General features: G+C 39.9%; 2 protein-coding genes across 4 annotated transcripts in view; one reads left to right on the top strand and one right to left on the bottom strand.

Moving 5' to 3' along the window:
* Window positions 1-21,157, bottom strand: part of LOC113024198 (MAP/microtubule affinity-regulating kinase 4-like) — a 597,794-nt gene that overhangs the window by 548,125 nt on the left and 28,512 nt on the right. The window lies entirely within an intron of this gene.
* On the top strand, window positions 1,401-19,110 carry LOC113024196 (uncharacterized threonine-rich GPI-anchored glycoprotein PJ4664.02-like). Of its 3 annotated transcripts, none has more exons than XM_026171065.1 (17): window positions 1,403-1,516; window positions 3,865-3,916; window positions 4,142-4,180; window positions 4,736-4,879; window positions 5,148-5,471; window positions 5,720-6,006; window positions 6,301-6,365; window positions 6,785-6,908; window positions 12,827-12,851; window positions 12,997-13,065; window positions 15,261-15,565; window positions 15,844-15,908; window positions 16,000-16,139; window positions 16,248-16,642; window positions 16,809-16,870; window positions 16,966-17,099; window positions 17,271-19,110. In XM_026171065.1, the coding sequence occupies exons 2-17, from the start codon at window positions 3,883-3,885 to the stop codon at window positions 17,357-17,359; spliced, it is 2,301 nt and encodes a 766-aa protein (XP_026026850.1). In that variant the 5' UTR covers window positions 1,403-1,516; window positions 3,865-3,882; the 3' UTR covers window positions 17,360-19,110. The 3 variants fall into 3 exon arrangements, with proteins under 3 accessions (XP_026026852.1, XP_026026850.1, XP_026026851.1); XM_026171066.1 differs by having other exon boundaries at window positions 5,148-5,399; XM_026171067.1 differs by lacking the exons at window positions 15,844-15,908; window positions 16,000-16,139; window positions 16,248-16,642 and having other exon boundaries at window positions 1,401-1,516.

Genomic DNA, 21,157 nt, shown 5'->3' on the forward strand with positions numbered 1-21,157 from the left:
ATGCCTTTAAAAACCACATACTGTATTGTACATCTCAAGGAAAGACACTCAATTAACTAAAGAATACAAAATAGGGTTAACTGAGTATACATAATACACATGAAAGAGACAAACACTAAGATATAGACAAAAGTTACCAGATAATTAATTGTTAGTGTATAGAGAACTAAAAGCAGTTCAGCCAGCTAAGTACAAATGTGCAGTGAAAGCCAGGCATCAGAACAACTGATATGACTCCGCACCAGACCAGCATAAAATGTATGCAAATAGGAAGGTTCCAAATGAGAACCTTATGAGAGACTTACTCAAATAAAAGGCAGTGATGAGTACTAAAATAATGGCCAATAATAAAGGGCAGAGGGCAGAATGGTAGACAAGATCCAAATGTTTACATATGGAGGCTTTACACTTTTATTTTAATTTATTTCACACACCTGAAATACACAGACCTAGGTGCGAGGCTTATGATGGATTCATAATTTATTTAGTTTTAAGATTTCAGATGAATCCGTGTGATCACACTTTCTGCATTTCAACTTTTTGTGTATGACTGATAAAACAAGGTCCAAGTGTGTATTAAGCTTCATTGTAAATGTAATCAAAATATCTCAAAATATAGACTTAAAATGTTCACTGTTACACATCTCTGAATTCAGACACCACAAAATATAACGGCAGTGCATTATTCCTAAGCTGTAACAAAAACAATAAACAGATGAAAAAAAGAAATTCACACTGTTAAGCAACCAGTTATATTTGCAAATACTTGTGTTTGTACCAATGATTGTAGAAAAGAACTTTTCTGCAATCATTGGTTTATACAGTGAATAATAATTTGGTTTATTGTAGATATCGGAAATTGCATATTGTTTGTAAGCTCAAAGAATGAAAGAAAGTAGTCTTTTTGACAGGTTTTTTTTTTATTTTAACACAAATTTTATAAGTAAGATAGAAAAATAAAAGATAAAAGCTACTAAGTGTCATTGCTCAGAGAGAATACTAAAAGCACTAGTTTCACTGATCAGACTTTTTCTGAAAGTGACTTTAGGTTTTGCTGATATTTTATGTAAATGACACAGATTGAACTTTTAAAAAAAAATTTGACAGGTTGTTTAACCATAGTTTGTTTAAAGACAACTCAAACCCAGAGCAGTGTTTATTGCAAGTACTAATGATACAATTTAATCAGTAGTCCTTGCAGCACTACTCATGACAAGATTTTGAAATGTATGAAAGTGTGAAACTGAAAGAATGGGCTTGGCATTGTGATTGCACCTTAAGACTTTCAACATTCTCTTTGCTTAGAAAATGATGAACAAAACAAGTCCAGCTAGTTATGTCACACTTTGAAAAAGCAAGAATTTCTTGCTTCACTTACAAATAACCAAAGGCACAAGTCTTCAGTTACTTATTTGGACTCCAGCTGGTAAGGAGTCTGTTGCCTAGTTAGCCTACCATTCAGGGTGCGGTTAATACTGACTAAAAGAATACTGCTGCACAGTTAGACTCCCAAGAGGTAAGAGAAATTTTTATTTTTTTTTATTTTTTAAATTCCGATATTAACACAAGTAAATATTTAAAATTATAATTAATAAGGAATTAATTTACACCACCAACATCTAATTTCTTGTCAAGGTGTCATCATTCTGCACTGACAGCTCTGTATAACAAATACGAGAAAATGTTTTTGTACTTTTGCGTGTGTTTAATCCTTGTTTAAACAAAAACATATTTAACAAACACACATTTATATTTATTAAAGACTTAAATGATCATAATATGATCAAACCAATAATATACAAAACATTTAGACATTGCATGATATTATTATTAATAAATCAGATTAAGTCACTTTTTATGTTCTAGAGTAGCAGACAGCGTCTTAATAATAAAGTACGTGGTCAAAGGAGCTTGCAAAGAAAAGCGTCTGGACTTCTTTAAGTTGCTTGAAGACGTTTCACCTCTCATCCGAGAAGCTTCTTCAGTTCTAAGGTCAAATGGTGGAGAGTCCCAGAAGGATGCCAATGTTCACATTTTGGACAGAGAGGACAGATGGTTTGAAAGAGGAGTGAAAGAAGCCATCTATGTCCACTGTGAGCGACCATCTTTGAACAGAGGCGGGGGTTTACGACACCAACTCTCTGCCATCTATAATCCAGTTTTGAGATCCCTTCCCAGACGCCTTAACGCCCACTCACATCCTGGGCCATCTGACCTCAGGAATTCGCATGATAAGGTGGGGCCAGGTTTCACAATGAGCTCACCCAAAACTCTGGCTGATTGGGACCCACACCCAGCTTCACACCTTGGCTCAGGCGATTAGAGGATCATCAGGGGGTCCTTTTGTCCCTCTGTGGGGGGTTACTCCCACTAGGTTTATATCTGGGACTCTCCACCATTTGACCTTAGAACTGAAGAAGCTTCTCGGATGAGAGGTGAAACGTCTTCAAGCAACTTAAAGAAGTCCAGACGCTTTTCTTTGCAAGCTCCTTTGACTACGATGACCTGGATGACTGAGAACCTTCACAGACAATAAAGTACGTGAGAGAAGGCTTTTATTATATATGTATGTTTATTATTCATGATGTCACTAACACTGTGTTGAGTGTAAAAGCTGTAACATAGGGCTGAGACCAGACTTCTTACTGGTTATAAATATATTTTTCATATGACAGTCATTTGAATTAGATTCAGAAAGAATAAAAATTTTTTTATCACTAACTAAAATGCTGCTGCACAGTCAATTCTGATACACAAATACATGTTAAAAATACAATGAATGCATAATTAGTTTACACCAAAAAGGTCAAAGTTTTGTATGTTCTAATTGATTTTATAAGCTTTGAGAAGTCTATTAATAAGCTGTAGATTCATACATTCTTAATTAAATTGGGAGTTTTCATCATCACATTTCTAAATTTGGATTACTGTTTTCTGAAAGTTTCTCACAATGTTAGTTTTTCCTGTTCACATTCAGGTATTTTTCTCAAATTAATCAAATGCATTTTTGAATGCCATTGTTCATTTCACATTAGACTGTTAAATAACAAGAAAATGCCGGCCAACAATGAATTGGTTCACTTTTAAAGCCAAAAAAGTTGTATGCTGAATGTGTAATTGAGTGGTTCTTTGTATTTTGAATAATAGATTGCCCTGCTTAGCTTGTCAAGGTGTGGCCACTCTGCACTGACAGCTGAATGTACAGTGAATATGAAAAAAAAGTTCTTGTACCTTTGCTCTTTGGAATTTCAAAGAATTCCAAGTAAAGAAAAAAGCTCAACTTAACAAATACATACTGATATTTATTAAATACTTAAATGGCTTCTAATTGCAAACAGTCTGATAGACTAGAAAGATGGAATTACATGATTATAAATTCATGATATATATAGTTTTAATGTCAGAAAATGACAAATAGTAAGAATTTTGATCACAGAACACACGAGAGAAGATTCATATTTTGTTATTATTTATTCAATTTCATTATACATGCTGTCACACCATATGCCTGAGACCACAGTTCTTAATTTGATTATTTCTTAGTAATATATAAGTATAAATATTTCAGATGAAAAGAAAAAGTATTTCTCAAACATGTCCTCTGTAATTTTAGTTTATTCATATTGTAGCAGTTTTGTAACTCTTTTCCACACCTGTTATGAGTGAATGAAAACTACTGCCAAACGGAGACATAGAATAGAAAACTGAACCAGAGTCAACAAGTAAAAAGTCATTTTGTTTTGTTCATACATTTTTGTAAGTGCAAATTTTACTTCTTTGGGAAAATTTAAACAACACAAAACAAACAAACAAACAAACAAACAAAAAACTACAAATATATTTATGGAGGGTTGTGTTTTACAGGAACCAGGCAGAGGGAGGATGGAACCTCTTACATTCCTCCTCCTATTAGCAGGTATTTCTTGGGTTGTATCTTTCTGTCATTTCACTCTCTTGATATTTGTGGTTTCATGTGTTTGCACGTATGTGTGTGTGTGAGAGATTTTGAGACAGTGCAAATAGAGCGATGATGCTAATAGCAATTTATATTTAAAATATATGAAAGTATAGACTGAATTTGTATAATTTTGCTTTTTGCCTAAATTCAGATAAGAATAATAATCCAATTAATATTCTACAGGACTAGTGGGAGCAGCATCTACTGACAATTCAACAACAGGTAACAAAAACAGAAGCTGAAGGAGCCTAGAGCTGAATGGGCTAAAAGATTTCCCCACCCCTCACTCCCATTCCTCTGTTCGACATCCCTCCACCTCCCACCACAATTTGACGTAACTAAAGAAACTTTAGTGTAATGAAACTAATGTACATGCTTTTAAGACAGTGTTCTTTTTAATGCACAACTATGTCAGCATTTTACTGTATTCAATGAGTAAAATACTGAACAGCTGAGGTGGAGGAACATGTGGGCATGGGGGACTCCCATTCTATTAACCCAAACCCACTAACACTTCTATTTTCAGTTAGCACAAGCCCATCAGACATCAACATAACATCAGTACCAAGCAATGCAACCTCAAACGAAATCCTACCACCACTAAACTCATCTTTACAATCATCAAACACTACAAGCTCATCTACAGTTAATCATGCTTTTACTGCCTTATAACTTCTTTTTCATTTAACCTCACCACCAATCAACCCAGTCTCAATGGGAAATGCAACCTCACCAATGCCTTTTCTTTTTACAATAATTACCTTTTATTTAACACAGTCGCATCTCTGGTAAACATTACATCAGTACCAAGCAGTGCAACCTCACCACCAGAAGGTACAACTCCACCAACAGTTTTTGGAACCTCAGCACCAATAAACTCAAACATAACCTCATTACAACCCACCACAACATCATCTTCAGGTAATCTAATACAAATCGTGCGCATTCAATATATGAATGACAGTTAATTTATTATGTTCCATAATCCACTAAAAAGATTTTAAGTAGTGGACTTTAGAACAAAATCAAAATGAAAATGAACTGCAGTATATATTCCTTTGTCTAAAATGCTTTTATTCGTGTCTAAATTATGCCTCTGTATTCAGTGTCATTATTTTATTTTAAGCAAAGATCATGATGAGCAGATATTGTAAACACCGGAGTAATAAAAGTTGCTGTCCCTCAACAGAAAACATCACATCAGCACCACCCTCACCAACAGCAACAGTCAACACGAACATGGCCTCATTACCAGTTAACCCAACTTCATCGGGTAACGTGACGTCAGCAACACCCTCACAGACAACACCAGGCATCATGACCTCTCCGCCACTCAATGCAACTTCACCAAAAAACGTGACATCAGCACCACCCTTACCACCGTCTCTCAATGCAACCTCACCTCAAGTCAACATGACCACAATTCCACATACTTCACCGGGTATAGTGACATCAGCACCACCCACAAAACTAGTCAGCATGACCTCAGTGCATCTAAATGCAACCCTACCAGGTAACATCACCTCAGCACCACTCTCACCAACAACACCAGTCAGCATTACTTTATCACCACTCAACACAATTTAACAACAGATCAACTGTCCTCAATACCACTTAACCCAGTCTCGTCAAGATGACCTCTATGCGACTTAGCACTACCTCAATAACAATAAACACAACCTTGCCTGTGAACATGTTGTCAACAACATTAAACCATAGAACAAGTTGATATGACCTTAACATTACTTTACCCATCCACAGAACCAGTCAACATGACCGCAGCGTCACTCAGTACACCCAGCATGACCTCACCAACAGTCAAGCCATTATCTCCAGACCTAACTTCGCAAGGAACATCCATACTTTCAAATGTCACCTTTTTTAGCACTACAACTAAAGCTGCAGCTCCAACCACAACTACAACTGCCGCGCCAGCACAAGCACCTAAAATCAATTTAGGATTTAAGCTGCAGGAAACCTTTTCACCAGAACTTGCAAACAAAAACTCACCAGCCTTTAAACAGTTAGAATCAAAAGTGACTGAACAGGTGAGTTCTTGGAATTTTTTTTAACCTTCCCAAAAAGTCTACTTATCTAAACGTCTTTGTTCTTTTGATCTGAATGTACTTAAACAATAGATATATAAAAATATGAATAAATACAATTCTAGCTGGTTACTCCAAATAACTAAGAATTTTATGATGAGCAAGGGAACGTATACATGAAACATAAAATGTATGAAATCTTTGTGATATGACTTATATGAACTTGATTTTAAAATATTTGAAATTTCATTTTTTATGATATGTATTTATATATCTTTCAAAACAATTTATTCCTAGCTCAACGGCGTCTATAGTAAAAAATTTGGATCTAGCTTTAATCGAGCTGTCATCAGTAGTTTCAGGTAAGAAACACAGCTTAAGATTACTTTCTAAAACTAAACATTTATTAGCTACTAACCATTTAATGATCAAGGAACTGACCTCACAGACCATTGTGAGGTAAGTTGACTAGTTTCAGTTGTTGTGCAAAGGTACTGTTTATATGGCTGCAGAAACCTGCAATCAACTGAGACTGAAGAATTCACTTGGAACAGTGACAAAACATTTCTCCCACTGAAAACTTATGTCCAGATGAAAAGATTCAACTTTTTTACTATACTGGATGATTGAGCATGCATCCAGACAACTAACCATTTACTTTTTATTTTTAACAATAGATTTAATAAGTTCATTCTTGCCTTCTTGATGTAAGGCTAATCAGTGATAAAGAATTGACAAATAAAATGAAAGCATAGAAAATCACTACATTTTTCCTTTACAGTCAAGGATCCATTGTGGTTGATGCTGAGCTGATATTCAATAATGTCAGCACATTACCAAATATCAGCTCTGCAGTTGCAACTTTGACAGAAGCTGTTGCAAGCTCAACTTTTAACCTCTCAGTTAACACGTGTTACGGCTGTGGCCATAAGAACACTGTGTGGGCTGTTTGTTCTGTGTCTCTTTACTGTGCTTAAGACTCTCTACAGGTACCTCCCCTAATGAAGAGTAGTGAGCTGATTGGACCATGGAACAGGTGACCACATTCAAAAAGCCGCTCTGACAGCTCCAGAGAGAGAGAGAGAGAGTGTGGAACGAGCGAGTAGCCTGACAGCCGTCGCAGTCCTGACCCTGGTTTTCCCAGCCTGCGTTTATCTTGTGTATTTGTGGGAGTGTGAATTGTAAGCTTAGGCACTCGTGGGCTGAAGCGGAAGGGGTGAGCTGCCTTTTCTTTTGGAATCGTTTTCTCCTGTTTTCTTGGTCAGGGAGCGAGGGATAGCTCTGTCATTTGTTTGTTCTTTTTTTCTTTCTTAGGGTTTAGTTAGTCTTTTCTGGTGGGACTTAGTTGGTTTTGTTTATTATTTTGGCCTGGGCTCACCCCGGAGCTATGCTTCTTGTCCTTAAATAAAATCACTTTTTTTACTTACAACTGGTTTGGATGTTTGGCTTGGGAACCAGGGCGGGGATTTGGTCTCTCTCTCCTCCAACCTTATGTGCGTCCCTACCCGCCTAGACTAGGGGCGTAACATAAATGGGGGCTCGTCCCTTTTCGTTCGTGTGATTGGTTCGTTTCCTTTTTGCGTTTGTGGTGGGGGGGGAAACGTCGTGCGCGAGTTTTGCGGCTCTGGAGTGCGCGGATGCGGTTGGGTGTCTGCGGTGTTGTGTTTTCCTTTTTCGCTTTGCTCGTGATGTCGTTTGACATGGATGATTTTGCGCAACGTCCCTCCATTGAAAAGTTGGAGCGGTGCACAAAAGCAGATTTGTTGGTAGTGGCTAACTTATTCAGGGTGGATGTTCCGTTGAATGCTAAGAAGGCGGAAATTAAACACTGTTTGGTGGAGAGACTGGTGGACAGGGGAGTGTTTGGGGGGCAGAAAACCTCGCCGAGTGGGTCTGGGAGTTTGGAGACGGCAGTGGGGGCGGAAGCTGCTGGGGCCGTCCCGAAGCCTTCCAAGGGGCGGATGCCGTCGGGGGCGGAAGCTCCTGTCGCCATTCAGTCTCCTGTATTTGACCCGGCTGGCCAGGTTGGGGCGGGTTTGGTGACGGAGGATCTCAGGCTTGCCCTTCGCTTGAAGGAGGTGGAGTTGGCGGCTAAGGCTAAGGAAGTCGAGCTCATGCATCTCCGCATTCGAGCTATGGAGCTTGATCGTTCCCGAGCGAGTGACGCTGCTCCCGTTCCTGTAAGTACCCTCCCCGACACTCCCACCATAGACCAGTTTAACGCTAGCAAACAGGTTGTTTTGGTACCTCCTTTTAGGGAAGGAGAGGTTGACTCATATTTCACTGCTTTTGAGCGCATCGCAACCACTTTAAAATGGCCAAAGGACGTCTGGAGTCTGTTGCTGCAATGCAAATTAATGGGAAGAGCGCAGGAGGTCTGTGCGAGTCTTTCTATTGCGGACAGCTTGGATTATGAGGTTGTCAAATCCACTATTTTGCGGGCTTATGAACTTGTCCCAGAGGCGTATCGACAGAAGTTTCGTGCCTGTCGCAAGTTTGATAGTCAAACGTTTGTGGAATTTGCACGTGAGAAAACTGTCTTATTTGACAAGTGGGTGGCTGCCAGTCACGCGGAGGACTTTACTCAGCTAAAGGAGTTGATCCTGCTGGAAGAGTTCAAGACATGTCTCCCTGAAAACATTGTCGTGTATCTTAACGAGCAGAAGGTGGGGTTACTGTCTAAAGCCGCGGTCCTTGCCGACGAGTTTGTGTTAACTCATCGTGCTGCACTTTCGACAGAGCACCGTGAGTACACTTCCTCACCTCGTCCTGTCAGAAGTTATAGGGTTTCCCCTAAGCGCCAGACACGTTCTGCTGCTATTCCTATGTCAGATCGCAAATGTTTTTATTGTCATGAAATCGGGCACCTCGTTGCTGCTTGCCCATCACTACAGCGCAGGGAGCAGGCCAACACGGTGAGGAAGCCGAAAAGTGTGGGTTTCGTTCGTTCTATGTCAGCTTCCACTTCACCTAGCAATGGAGTGGGAAGTGAAGGCTTTGATGAGAGCTACCGCCCTTTTGTGTCGGAGGGGTTTGTTTCGTTGAATGAAAAAGAGGAGGATCGGGTGCCGATCATGATTCTGCGTGACACTGGGGCCGCGCAGACTCTTATTTTGAAGGGTATTCTACCTTTTTCTGATGACTCTTTTTGTGGTTCGGATGCTCTTGTCTGGGGTGTAAAAATGGATGTACTACGTGTGCCATTGCACAAGGTGTTTCTTCAATCGCCGCTCGTTTCGGGTTCGGTACCGGTTGGCGTGCGCGACCAGTTGCCAGTGCCCGGAGTTGCGATGATTCTGGGGAATGATTTGGCTAACGGAAAAGTGTTTTCTACCCCGAGAGTGGTTGAGATACCGGTGCCTGATATTTCATTACCTAACCCTGTCGCTGAGGAGCATTCCTCCTCTGTTTTTCCTGCTTGCGCGGTAACTCGTGCGCATAGGCGCAAGTACGGTGACGTGGATTTATCTGATTCTTTTCTCTGTGCTGGTGGTGGTCCGGAGTCTGAATCTGAAACCCGTGTTCCACTGACGGGCGACTCTGAGGCGATGCTGCCTATTAGCCCATCAGTGACACCTCAACTGTCTTTGGAAATCAACAAAAAGGAGTTGGTTTCGGCACAGCAGAGTGACCCAACTCTTGTGAGTTGTTTTTCCGCGGCCAACTCTAGCGACCAGTACCCTCGTGTTTATAGTGTCGAGGATGACGTGTTGATGCGTACTTGGTATCCGCCTACAGCTGGTGATTTGGGTTGGAATGTGTTTAAACAGGTTCTGGTGCCTCAACAGTACCGACCCAAAGTTCTTGGTCTTGCCCATGACAGTTTTTCTGGACATTTAGGTATTAGGAAAACCTATCACCGCATTCTGCGTCATTTCTTTTGGCCAGGATTGAAGAATGACGTCGCTCAGTATTGTCGTTCTTGTCACACCTGTCAGATTAGTGGTAAGCCTAACCAAGTCATTCCACCCGCTCCATTACACCCTATTCCAGTTTTAGGGGAACCTTTTGAACACATCCTCATCGACTGCGTTGGTCCGCTCCCTAAAACAAAATCGGGTCACCAGTACCTCTTGACTCTGATGTGTGTTGCTACCCGTTTTCCCGAGGCAATTCCGTTGCGCACCCTTAAGGTTAAACCAGTTGTTAAGGCATTGGTGAACTTTTTCTCTATCTTTGGTTTACCAAAAGCTGTTCAAACTGACCAAGGCTCTAATTTCATGTCTAGGACCCTCGGTCACACAGTGCGTGGCCCCTTGCGATTGCTTAAGGAGAACTTCCTGTCCGACACTGTTGCCCCTAAGGAAAATGTGTTAGACTATGTGAGCTCTTTCAGAGAGCGTTTGCATAAAGCGTGCGCAATTGCACGGGATGCTCTCAGTGCAACACAAGGTAGGATGAAGAGGAAGTTTGATGTGAAGGCTGTGCAGCGAAAATTTGAGGTTGGTGATAAAGTTTTAACACTTTTACCAGTCCCTGGATCTTCCCTCCAGGCCAAGTTCAGTGGTCCGTATACAGTGCAGGCGAAATTGAGTGACACAGATTATGTCATCGACACCCCAGAGCGGAGGAAAAAGTGCCGTGTGTGTCATATTAATATGATGAAGCCCTACTTTGCTGGTGGTGTGTCAACAGTTGCGACTGTGGGGGTGCCGGTTTCCGAAACTCGGTATGACCCAGTAGGTGACGGTTTGGTTTTCGGTTGTGCTGTGGGCTGCGCACGACTTAGGAATTCTGAAATCCTACGTGATTTAAGGTCACATTTAACTGGGGTAGACAATGATGTCCGAAATGACGTGTGTCGGTTGATTGAAAATCATCCTAATCTTTTCTCGGACACTCCATCCTGTACCACCGTGTTGGAGCATGATATCGATGTGGGGGACCATCCTCCAATCAAACAGCATGCCTACCGGGTGAATCCCACTAAGCGTGCTCTTTTCCAGACAGAAGTCTCTTATCTGTTGGAGAATTGTCTTGCTGTCCCTAGCTCTAGTGCGTGGAGTTCCCCATGTCTCCTAGTGCCTAAAGCGGATAAGACCCCACGGTTTTGTACAGATTTTCGGAAGGTGAACAGTGTGACCAAGCCTGACTCCTATCCTCTGCCCAGAATGGAGGATTGTGTTGATAGGGTCGGTTCTGCGACCTTCGTTACCAAGCTGGACTTGTTAAAGGGCTATTGGCAAGTTCCCCTAACATCACGTGCGGCTGAAATCTCTGCTTTTGTTACTCCTGACCATTTTCTCCAGTACACTGTCATGCCTTTCGGGTTGCGCAACGCTCCCGCCACATTTCAACGGCTCATGAATATCGTGCTGGGCGGCGTCTGCAAGTGTGAAGTGTATTTGGATGACATTGTCGTCTATTCAGACACCTGGTCAGAGCATATGGAGACACTCACTGATGTGTTCCATCGCTTGGAAAGGGCATCCCTCACCCTCAACCTCGCCAAGTGTGATTTTGGTAAAGCCATGGTAACGTACTTAGGAAAGCAGGTGGGTCAGGGGCAAGTGCGCCCTATCTCGGCCAAAATCCAGGCCATACTGGATTTTCCTGCCCCTCAGACTAGGCGTGAGCTTCGCCGTTTCCTCGGCATGGTGGGCTACTACCGGAGTTTCTGTCAAAACTTCGCGGACGTGGTCGCACCTCTCACTAGCCTCACTAGTGTGTTGAGACCTTTTGTGTGGACCTCTGCGTGTCAGAGTGCGTTCCGGGCTGTTAAGACTCTCCTGTGCAGTGCGCCAGTGCTGGCCGCCCCTGATTTTGCACGCCCTTTTAAGTTGGAAGTGGACGCCAGTGCAAACGGGGCAGGTGCCGTATTGCTGCAGGAAGACCATCATGGTGTGGATCACCCAATCGGCTATTTCTCAAAGAAATTCAATGTCCATCAGCGAGGGTACAGCACGATTGAGAAAGAGGCCCTCTCTCTGCTGTTTGCATTGCAGCATTTCGAGGTGTATGTCGGTGGCAGTCCCTCGCCTGTGATTGTTTATACCGACCACAATCCCTTGGTATTCCTAATGCGGATGCGGAACTCGAACCAAAGGCTGATGAGGTGGTCCCTCCTGGTGCAGGACTTCAATTTGGAAATCCGTCATAAAAAGGGCACAGAGAATGTGTTAGCGGATGCCCTATCCCGTGTTTTCCCTTAAACATGACTGTCCAAAACATCTACAAAGGAGATGTCTTTGATTTTGGGAAGGGGGGTGTTACGGCTGTGGCCATAAGAACACTGTGTGGGCTGTTTGTTCTGTGTCTCTTTACTGTGCTTAAGACTCTCTACAGGTACCTCCCCTAATGAAGAGTAGTGAGCTGATTGGACCATGGAACAGGTGACCACATTCAAAAAGCCGCTCTGACAGCTCCAGAGAGAGAGAGAGAGAGTGTGGAACGAGCGAGTAGCCTGACAGCCGTCGCAGTCCTGACCCTGGTTTTCCCAGCCTGCGTTTATCTTGTGTATTTGTGGGAGTGTGAATTGTAAGCTTAGGCACTCGTGGGCTGAAGCGGAAGGGGTGAGCTGCCTTTTCTTTTGGAATCGTTTTCTCCTGTTTTCTTGGTCAGGGAGCGAGGGATAGCTCTGTCATTTGTTTGTTCTTTTTTTCTTTCTTAGGGTTTAGTTAGTCTTTTCTGGTGGGACTTAGTTGGTTTTGTTTATTATTTTGGCCTGGGCTCACCCCGGAGCTATGCTTCTTGTCCTTAAATAAAATCACTTTTTTTACTTACAACTGGTTTGGATGTTTGGCTTGGGAACCAGGGCGGGGATTTGGTCTCTCTCTCCTCCAACCTTATGTGCGTCCCTACCCGCCTAGACTAGGGGCGTAACAACACGTCATCTATTTCAGCAAAAGGTCGGTCCTCATGTAATTTGTTGTTTCATCCTTCCTGATCATTTATTGTCATAAATTGTGATTTTGGATGTTGATCTCAAATATATGATAACTAGGAAATAGTCACAAGACTGTGCAATGACTTATTTAATATTGTGATTTCCAGCTGTGACAATAGCACCAACAGAACAAATCATAACATCATCTTCAACAATGAATCCAAGTACCACACCAGGTATTACCATGAAATAACTATGAATTTTTACATGTGATTATCACAAGCATGTAACACCATCATACAGCCTCACTCTTATAACCATTTTATCCAGCCTCACCACCACTCAACATCACCTCTGTGCTAACAACATTTAATGTGATATTGATTCCACTGAACTCAACTAGAGATGGCACGATACCACTTTTTTATGTCCAATACCGATACCGATATCATAAATTTGGATACCTGCTGATACCGATAGGAATCCAATATAGTTTATTTTTTTATCAATAAAACAGTTTTTTTAATATCTTGCTGCATTTTGTATAGGTTCATACTCATGTTTTAAAAACAAAACACTAAAGCTATTCTGTTATACCTGTATGTAAAAAACACACTGCACACAAAATATTTCATGGTTCAGCAATACTGAGCTAATAAACTTAAACCTACACCATCCTCCCTATTCTGGTATTTTAAAGAGTACTTAGCAGAAATATTAAACAACCTAACTGATAGGGTTGCAAACTCCCAGTAAAAAAAAAAAAAAAATAGGGAACTACCCCCCATCCTCTGGCTCGTGATGCATAATCGACGTAATCAACCTTAATTTAATGCACATGTAAAAAAAAAATGCACAGAAATCAATTATTTTTCTACAATAATTAAATAGATTCAGCATCTTTTTTCAACAGAATTGCAGACTGCACAGATGGAAAAGGTACTATAGCTTACTAGGGTATGTATTAGACTTAATAGTTACTATATACAGTAATGACTTCTATACATTTTACCTCTGATTAAAACTTTGGTTGTAAGATTCAGATAATTGTTTATTAAAAGCTAGACATTTTAAATGAGAATAAAAAAGAAACATATTCTTTGGGCCCCCCTTTTCCCTGTTAATGCCCTATCGGCCCCCTTGGCTAAACTTTGCTAGATCCGCCCCTGCACAGTTACCAGCCGTCAACTACGTAGAAAAGGATCCTGGTGTAGAAAGTAATATTAAATAAATTCTAAGAACAGCTTATCAAGCTTAAATGTGCTGCTGTTGTTCAGCCGCTGGTTTCCTCTTTCTGGTGCAAAGTTGGCGATAAATAAACAAGAGAAACGGGACTCGCAACAGAAAAGCCGATCAGCTGATCATTGATCAGTTTCATGATTGATGTAGTAACAGGAGAGGGAGGGAGAGAGAAGAGGCAGTCGCTCCATATATCGGTTGTTAAGCTTAACATGGGAATGCTTCACAAACATCCAGAGATGAACTTACACACTTGCTTTACTTCTCTCTGGGATCACTTTCTCGGAGATGAAATGCCGGTTTGGTAGCGAGGATCCAAATGCTGACCGCCAGCAAGTCTTGCACGCCACAGCCGCTCTATCACGTGACGCATACTGCTCCGACACGCTAAGGTTATGAGCTGAGTTGCGCCATGTTGCAAGTTTTGTGAAGTGCTTTTGTGATATTTAATGGATCGGATTACATTTTTTATTTCTCTCCGATATCCGATCCAGTAATTTAGGTCAGTATCGGACCGATACCGTAATATCGGATCGGTCCATCCCTAAACTCAACCTCAGCCACACCAGATAACATGCCCTCAGCACCATCCAAATCAATAGCACCAGTCAGCACAAGCCCATTGGCACTCAGTACAACCTCACTACAAGTCAACATGACTTGAACAGCAGTTAACCCAGTTACACCAATTAAGGTGACCATAGTACCATTAGCACCAATGGCACCATTCAGCATGACCTTACCAGTAGCCTCTACAACCTCACCACAAGTCAACACACCTTTAACACCACTTAACCTGACCACACCAAATCACCTCACTATAATGCTCACCAACAGCACCAGTCAGCATGCTCTCACCCCACTCAGCACAACTTCACTACAGGTAAACATGACTTCAACACCACTTATCCCAAACTCATTTGCAGTCAGCATAAACTCATCAACACTCAGTCTAACCACACAAGTGAAGAGGAGCCTCACCTTTAACCTCTATCACCAGGAAAATCAGTGTCTGTTAAATCAATCCATGACTATGAGGAAACGTGTTTTCTTTAATAAAATACAGTATGTACCAGTTTATACTAAAAGTGAATGTCCTATCTGTGGCATGTTCATGAAATTCTTTAATTCTCCATTTGTAAAAATAATATATTGTAACTGACATTTGTTCCAACTATATCTATTGCCTCAGCTACTGCCAATGCCACGAATGCTACCTCAAATGCAGCGACAACTTTGGGCTCTAATACAACTGCAGCCACAACAGTGGTTTCCAATACAACTGCAGCTACAACTGTGTCTCCAAATACAACAACCCCTTCCACTACAGTGACAACATTACCCACAACAACTACCAGCACTGCATCAACAGATCCTCCTACTGCAAGTCAAGGAGCCCTTGGTCTGATATTCAGTCTCAGCGAAACTTTTACAGCAGACCTCGCAAACCCAAGTTCATCAGCTTTTCAGGCTTTAGCTCAAAAAGTGACCAATGAGGTAAGATGGCAACAGTGCTGATATTCTGTTGGCCTACATAAAACTCACTGAAAATTGGCAATGGTTAAAATACTGAAATGCCTCTTTCCCTGGTCTTCTTCTTCTTCTTCTTTACATTCATTTATTCATATTTAGTTTGGTTATTAAATCTTCTAAGTCCTGTTTAGTTTTGTAAATCCATTTGATTTGCAAGATGATATTTATGAAAGCCTCAGATTCATACAGGCAATGGCATGTGCATCTGCTGTAAAAGTATAAAACTACATTTTATCTTTCAGGTAAATGCTGCATGTAAACGTGTCTATAGATCATCCTTCCTTCGTTCCTTTGTTAAATCATTCCGGTAAGGCCAAAATTTGATAATGTAGTTTTTCCAGATATTTACTAGTCACTTCCTGCCATAAAAGTATTTCTTTCTCTCTTTACCAATAAAGGTCAGGATCAGTGGTTACCGATATGACTCTTGTATTCCAAGACAAAGCCTCAGTTCCTACAGTAAACAATTTAACCACAGAACTCCCTGCAAATATTAACTCTTCTTCCCTGAACATTATACCAGGCAGTCTTAATGCAAGTAAGTATTTAACCAAACTTATTTAATTCTTTATCTTAAATAAATTAGTAATTCTTTATTGATAAATCACCGGTACAGTTACAGTTTCCACTTTCTTTGCTTCCGCAGCTGAGCTCAATATTACAACAACCCCAACCACTGCTTCTAACATTACTACAGCTGCAACAACTGCAGCTACAGCAGTGGTTTCCAATACAACTGCAGCCACAACAGTGGTTTCCAATACAACTGCAGCTACAACTGTGGGTTCTAATACAACTGCAGCCACAACAGTTGGTTCCAATACAACTACAGCTACAACTGTGTCTCCAAATACAACAACCCCTTCCACTACAGTGACAACATTACCCACAACAACTACCAGCACTGCATCAACAGATCCTCCTACTGCAAGTCAAGGAGCCCTTGGTCTGATATTCAGTCTCAGCGAAACTTTTACAGCAGACCTCGCAAACTCAAGTTCATCAGCTTTTCAGGCTTTAGCTCAAAAAGTGACCAATGAGGTAAGACACCAATACTATGTGCTAACAAACAAACCTAAATGTCGGCTAGCATAATAATGTAAAATGTATATATTCTTGGAACTATATATGATTTAAGAGACTTTCATTTCTTCCTTTAACCTTCATTAAACACTTGTAAACACTTCACAATAATGTTCTCTTTCAGATAAACAGACTGGTTAAAAATGTCTTTGGATCATTCCTACGCTCCAGGGTTAACAGCTTTAAGTAAGGCTAAATTTCTGTCCATGACTTATGTTTTTCTTAGATATCTGTCCTTCAACTGCTTTTAAGAAGTATTGCTTCTGTCTTTGTCATTCTAGGAATGGATCAGTAGTTGTCAACATGACTCTTGTGTTCCAAAATCAAAGCTTGGTTCCATCACTAACTAATGCAACTACAGCGCTGACACAAGCACTCCAAAATACCACACTGGGCATCATAGAAGGCAGTATAAGTAAGTTTCTGGCCACATATTCTGCAGTTTGAATTTATTAATGTAAACTACCCTATATAATGTTGTATAATTGTGCTGTCAGTGTTACACATAAAAGCAAGATGAGAACTCAAGTTTATAAGTCCAGAGAATTTTATGGAGGTACCTTTTTTTTTTTTTTCAATATTCCAGGAGTGTCATCATCAACCAGTCTTCAGTCTACAATTGGCATATGGGCGCTAACACTGTTGACTGTGGCACAAATCATGATCAACATGTAGGCACCACTCAAGTTCACTCCAGTGACTTCACCAAAAGTTTTTACTGTGCTATAAAACCGGGTGTGCCGACCAAAGGAAAAACAAACGATATAAGAAGCTAGCATTATGAAATTTACCAAGATGAAGTAATTTGGTGCTCAGATGTGTGCTGAGTGTAAAAGATTAATATATATATCTTATAGTATTTTCCAGACACAAATTTATGGTGCAAAATATCTAATACTTTTTGGCAACGTATTGGCAGTTACTTGTGAGTAACACATTAGCTTGTTAGTGCACTTGTTTTCGTTGCTATTGTGGCATTAAAAAAAACTATAAAAAACATACATATTAATTTACAATATGCATTGCAAGATGCGAATTAATATCCTAACATATTATTGAGTTAAATGGTGAAAGAGAAGATGTGCATATTTAATGATGTGAGTTGAACTGAAATGATCTTGATGCAGCAGACAAGTGATTGATTCTGTCATAATCATACAGTATCAGGTGAATAGTTTGGAAGGTGGACTTTAAATGAGAAACAGCATACTAGTCTAGCAAAATATTTACATACTACTGTCTTAATAAAAATAAGTTGTTTTTCTTCTTTTCATTGATTAATTAGTGCATTGATTAAAAGATCTGTATGCCTCTATAATGAAATTAATAAAACCATTATTTATTCAACCAAGTACTAGAATCTTAGGCTTAATATGCTTCTTGTGATTTGTAAATGCCATCTCTTTTACTCTGCATTTTTTCCTTTTAATATCAGAAGAAGGAAAAACTACTGCAAATAATAATTATTAGTGGTGTGGTGAATGTGATTTGTAGATTTGTGAACTTTATATTTATCAAAATAAAGATTATGACAATTACCAGGTTTGTGTACTACAAAACAATTAATGCGTTAAGGAGCTATTTTGAGATTAAAGTCAGAGTGTTCTGTGTCAAGCAAGAGCCTAAATCACCATGTGAACTTTAAACACGTGAACATTGATATAGCACAAGGTTCAGTTGGCTCTGCATAAAAATAGGTGGTCGAAATTGTCTTCAAGAAGCTACTTTTATGTAGTAATGTTGTCACTGTAGTGGAAGTAGTGTGAAGTATATTTCACAACCTGTACTTTTTTACTTTTACTTGAGTAAAGGAGTTGAATCAGTACTTCAACTTTTATTGCAGCATTCTTTAACACTGGTATCTGTACTTCTACTAAAGTACAAACTGTCTCTACTTTTGACACCTCAATGAACAGGTATGAAATCTTTAACTGGGGCTTAGGTTTTGTCAAGCCAACTAACACAAACAAAGGGTTGCTGTATTGAACTTCTTTATCAAAGATGTGTCATCTTATTACTAGACCTATTATTTTCAGAGCCGATATCCAAGGATAGTAGATTATAGATCAAACTGGGATTGTTAAGACTGGCTGTTAGCCATAGTCATGAATGTATCCCTAGCTACTACCAGAATCCAGGAAAAAACAACAGGAGCTACCAAGAAACAAGTACAAATGTGTTTCCCTTGCAAACTACTGTTTACAAACTACTCTACTACAGGTAGAGGACCACAGGCTTTGATGTACTTTCAAATGAAGGAGCAAAGTAGCAGACAACAATCCATTTACACAATATTGTTTTTTAATTCTCTGTGTATCACACCTGCAGCTCAACCTCAATGGATATACCTGCTCTCACTCTACTGTAATGTAGCATTTATTTTATTGTTCTAAATGTCCAAATAAATTCAATAGTTGTAAATGGGCTCTTCTTGTGGAAGTGTAACTCTCAGACTCTGCTTGTGTTTAGGATGGAGACTTCATGTTGATCACACTAATGGTCACTCATTAGCTGTATCCATGATTTCCAAAGCAAACTTGAACTCTTATAGGTCTGATGGTGAGAGAGGTAGAAGTACATGAAAAGCTGTGAAATCTCTGGTTTATTAGGGAATATATATCTTTTCTAGTGCTTATTTTCTGTGTATTTTGTTCTATGTATTTTATAATAAAGGCCTGTATAAAGGAAGGCCAGCTTTGACTCACAAACCAATTGCTCAGCCAGACTGGAACTGTGCAGAACAGGAAGTCTTGTGCAGAGCTGCAGAGGCAGTATATTAAGAACAGAAAACACATGTACAGACAGAAAAGCGGAACTAAGCAACACACACACACACACACACACACACACACACACATCAAGTAAGGGCAGAGGTAAAGAAGTAAAGAATCATAAAATGATTATAAATACTTTGAGTCTGCGTCTTCTCTGTCCAGTAGAAGAATAAAAAGAACTGGGTTCAATAGGTTGTGTACAAAATTGTTTTTATTTACAAGTCACACTACACACCAAGCTCCACAACTTACAGTCTTATCTGTTCTGGAAAATGGGTCATATCCATACACTCCTTTTCTTAAACTCCAACAGTCAACACAAAACTAAAAAGATGTTGTAAAAAAGTATTTTTACAGGACATTATCCTGAGCTTTTACTTTACGTATGTCATATAAAATACTGGTGACTGCAAGTGCTTCCCCTTAGCCTTCTAGTAGATGCACTTGGTTAGAGATGGAGAATTGATAGGATTTTAGCAATTCTGACATTACAAAAGTCAAAAGACATTAAATTTGTGCAAATTAATTGCATGCTGTTTTGTGAAATGTTTGTGCATGTTGGAGATCGGTGTTCCTCAAAGAACAAAAGAAAATATTATTATTATTTTTGTACAAAACACTTCTCATAAAAGTAATGCAATACGTTACTTTTTAACTACTTCAAAGAGAAAGTTATTTATTATAGTACTTGTTACATTACTTTCGTATTGCTCTGTAAAACAGCTGAAACACACACACACACACACACACAAAACATATTAAGGATTGTACATTAACATGAAACTGTTGTACACACACACACGTGAAGAGAGAGAGAGAGTATGCATAGTATGCAAACGGCTACCAAACGTCCATCATAATTCGTCATACAATGAGAACAGGACAAATCAACAGTCTGTTACTGTTGCTATTTTTACCATGTCTTCTTGGAGCAACTGTAACCCACATAATTTCCTTAGGGATTAATAAAGTATTCTGATTCTGATTGTTTCAGGATGACCTGCCATTATCCAATGACACATCTGCTTACCTGTATCTGTTGCTCGTTTCTCCTCCTCTTCTTTTCTCTTTTTTCTAAACTGAGCACCTGATGGCTTTGAACTTTTCTTGTCCATCTTCCATTGGTTTTAATTTTGCACTCCAGTATGAACACCCATCCATCAACTCAAGGATCACCACAACATGACCTAATAGACCTACACCTTAGTTCACAGATTCACTTTGTCTAGGGTTTATTTCTGGGATTTCACACAACCCAGGATTCAAATCATGAATACATAATGGGCTTGGATTTACAACATTATAAATGAAATGTGCTCTATTTGGAAGCAGCGGGTCTCCCTCCCCTTTCGACGGGTTGTGTGTGAGACTTTAAATCATCAAACTGAAAATTATAAATTTTAAATTGTTATTGATCCCTTTACCCCTGGTCCTAAAGTGTATATTTATTTTCTTACTCTTCTTATATATATTGTTTGTTTACTTGCACTGCTGTAACTGGAGCCTCGTTGTCTCGTCTCTCTATATGCTGGACTGTATGTAGTGGAGATGACAATACAGTTTACTTTGACTTCAGCAGCAAGCAGGCGCACCGAAGGCTCTCGCGCTCATTTTTCGTGTACAGAATTACGAAAAAACATCGGTGCAAATTATAAGTCTGTATCATAATGTCTGGTGTTTTCGTGTTTGTTGGTTTGTT

Source organism: Astatotilapia calliptera, chromosome 6 (assembly GCF_900246225.1).
Source record: "Astatotilapia calliptera chromosome 6, fAstCal1.2, whole genome shotgun sequence".
NCBI classification, from domain to species: domain Eukaryota; kingdom Metazoa; phylum Chordata; class Actinopteri; order Cichliformes; family Cichlidae; genus Astatotilapia; species Astatotilapia calliptera.